This window comes from Pinus tabuliformis, chromosome 4_1 (assembly GCF_031772625.1).
Source record: "Pinus tabuliformis cultivar Carrire ecotype Pingquan chromosome 4_1, CPIR1, whole genome shotgun sequence".
Taxonomy (NCBI): Eukaryota; Viridiplantae; Streptophyta; class Pinopsida; order Pinales; family Pinaceae; genus Pinus; species Pinus tabuliformis.
The window spans coordinates 866575255-866577321 of NC_142303.1; the positions used below are offsets into that span (position 1 = coordinate 866575255).

At 41.3% G+C, this 2067-nt stretch overlaps 1 protein-coding gene across 1 annotated transcript; it reads right to left on the reverse strand.

Moving 5' to 3' along the window:
• Positions 1-287: 287 nt before the first annotated feature.
• On the reverse strand, positions 288-1064 carry LOC149178943 (uncharacterized). The gene has a single exon (XM_089423751.1). It carries the CDS (start codon positions 943-945, stop codon positions 463-465), a length of 483 nt encoding a protein of 160 aa, XP_089279877.1. The 5' UTR covers positions 946-1064; the 3' UTR covers positions 288-462.
• Positions 1065-2067: the final 1003 nt, after the last annotated feature.

The following is a 2067-nucleotide window of genomic DNA, read 5'->3' on the forward strand; positions in this document are numbered from 1 at the left end:
GAAAACAATTAGAAATTGAAGCAGAAAACTTAGATATTGTTGCTGCCTCATATGCGCTAAATGTCAAAAAGAAAATTTGTAGATGAAGCGTTTTATTTTCATCCTTCAATAAATTAAAATTCTGATGATTTTGAACGTGAATTTGAGCTTTATTTCTATTATTCTACAAGAATAAGAACATTTCAGGGATGCATATTTCCTCATATTCCAAAATTAATAAAACAGAACTAATCTCAATGAAGGGGCAGGATTTCAAAACGTTTGTAGAGTCTAGACAGGACGTTTTTTAACGATAATAAAGTAAGTTCTACGCTTTAGATATAAAATAGCATCACAGATTAATCATTATACACATAGTTGCGACATTCTAGATATGCCCGTGCAGGTTGACGATATTTAGCCATGGTAACAGCTTGGCCAGTAACAGCCTCCTTGTTACTTTTATCTGCCAAAACCTAATACCTACTGAAGTAGCGTCAACTCCGCCGGTAAAATATTCAAATCTAGGCCTTCGAGGTTGGGATTCGTACTGGCCTCCCGTTTCAAATTCTTACTCGCTTGACGAACTCCTTCTTCCTCCTCGACCGGCCCATCTCCAGCCTTCACGGCGGGCAAGCTGAACTCCACGTCGCGGGTTCCATTCCCGCGGTTTGAGAAGTCCTCCCACTGGAAGGAGGGGCGCCAGGACGCGTTGGACGCAACCTTTTTGACGTATTCTAAAGCGGTTTCTTGGGGATTGAGGTGATTACGAGTCCTGAGGCAGTACCTGTGTGTCGCCTCGATTCGTTTCAGCAGAGCGCAGAATTCTTCGAAGCCGTCGCCGTCTTTGGCCGTGCGGGGTCGCTTTGAAATGAGATTGATGCCCTCGGCCTCCCCTCTATTGTTAATCGAATGTAATGATGAGTCCCGAAGGCTCTTCATCGCGGTTTCGTTGGACATTTCCATCGCCAGTGACAGATGGGGATCGAACAGGGAAACTGATTATCTCACAGACCTTCGGCTACATAGCGTAAGAGTGGGCAAAATATCCTTCCGTCATCCCTCTCAGTGTTATGAAATTAGACCAGAACGTCGGACTTGTGGTGAGAAGAAAGCCAGTACAAGCTCTTCAAGAAAACCGGTGGCCGAACTCTTTAATTGTCAAACCTAAAAGTATGGTGATAGGACCACTCAGAGACGGGCTGCTATACTCAGAGGTACGTTTGACAAAGGAGAATGGCAGCCCAGGAGCGGCCCTATAAATAACTGACACGACACGTTGCCATCACAATTCTTCTCGAATGGTGGTTTTTTTTTTAAATTTGGGTTATCCTTATTAAGTTTTCTGGTGAACTATGGTTTTCGATGCTACTGAATTTATTCCCATCATAAAAACACATTCAAATATGGTAAAAACTAGCATTTGCACTAGATGTTGTAAAGGAAATGCTGTAAGGCATAAATCGAAGAACACAAATACAACAAAAGAAAACTTTGATAAAGAATTAATGTAGAAATTAATTTGGGACCATAGCAACAATCATACAATAGCTGGAAAAGTAAATAGGACGCATAAAACAGTTTTTGCATAAAATGGCTTTTGGAAATGTTTGAGACCACTCAGAGCAATGATGGCAGTGCACAAAGGAAGTTTAATGCTTAGCCAGGTGGATGGGATTAAAACAAAATTGAAAAGGCCAAATTGTTGCTTGTTGCAGATTTTGTTTCTTTCTTGCTTGCTCCCTACCTTTGAGTATATTGGGTGAGATAAGAAGTGAAGAGAAGCAGAGGACACCATTAAAGCAGCACTAGTAGAGGAGGTTTTACTCTAAACTCTTGATTTCTCCATTAGTCCTGTGAATGTGTTGCAAGGTCACCCCAGTCGAGCCTGCTCTATCTCATTTATTCATGTCAGCCCAATATGCAGGGGAAACCCTTTCTGAAACTGAGTCAATGAATGTCTGTAATTTATAATTTATTGAAATGAGATTGATAGAGAAGGAGAAAGGAACCGAAATCTGGTAGTACAAGTAGTACACGTGAAGTGCAGATATGGCCCTGAGATTTATGTTGAGTTAGGTCGAAATT

What these genes read in the sequence shown, in the direction of transcription:
- LOC149178943 (XM_089423751.1), bottom strand. Translation starts at nt 945, where the DNA reads ATGGAAATGTCCAACGAAACCGCGATGAAGAGCCTTCGGGACTCATCA.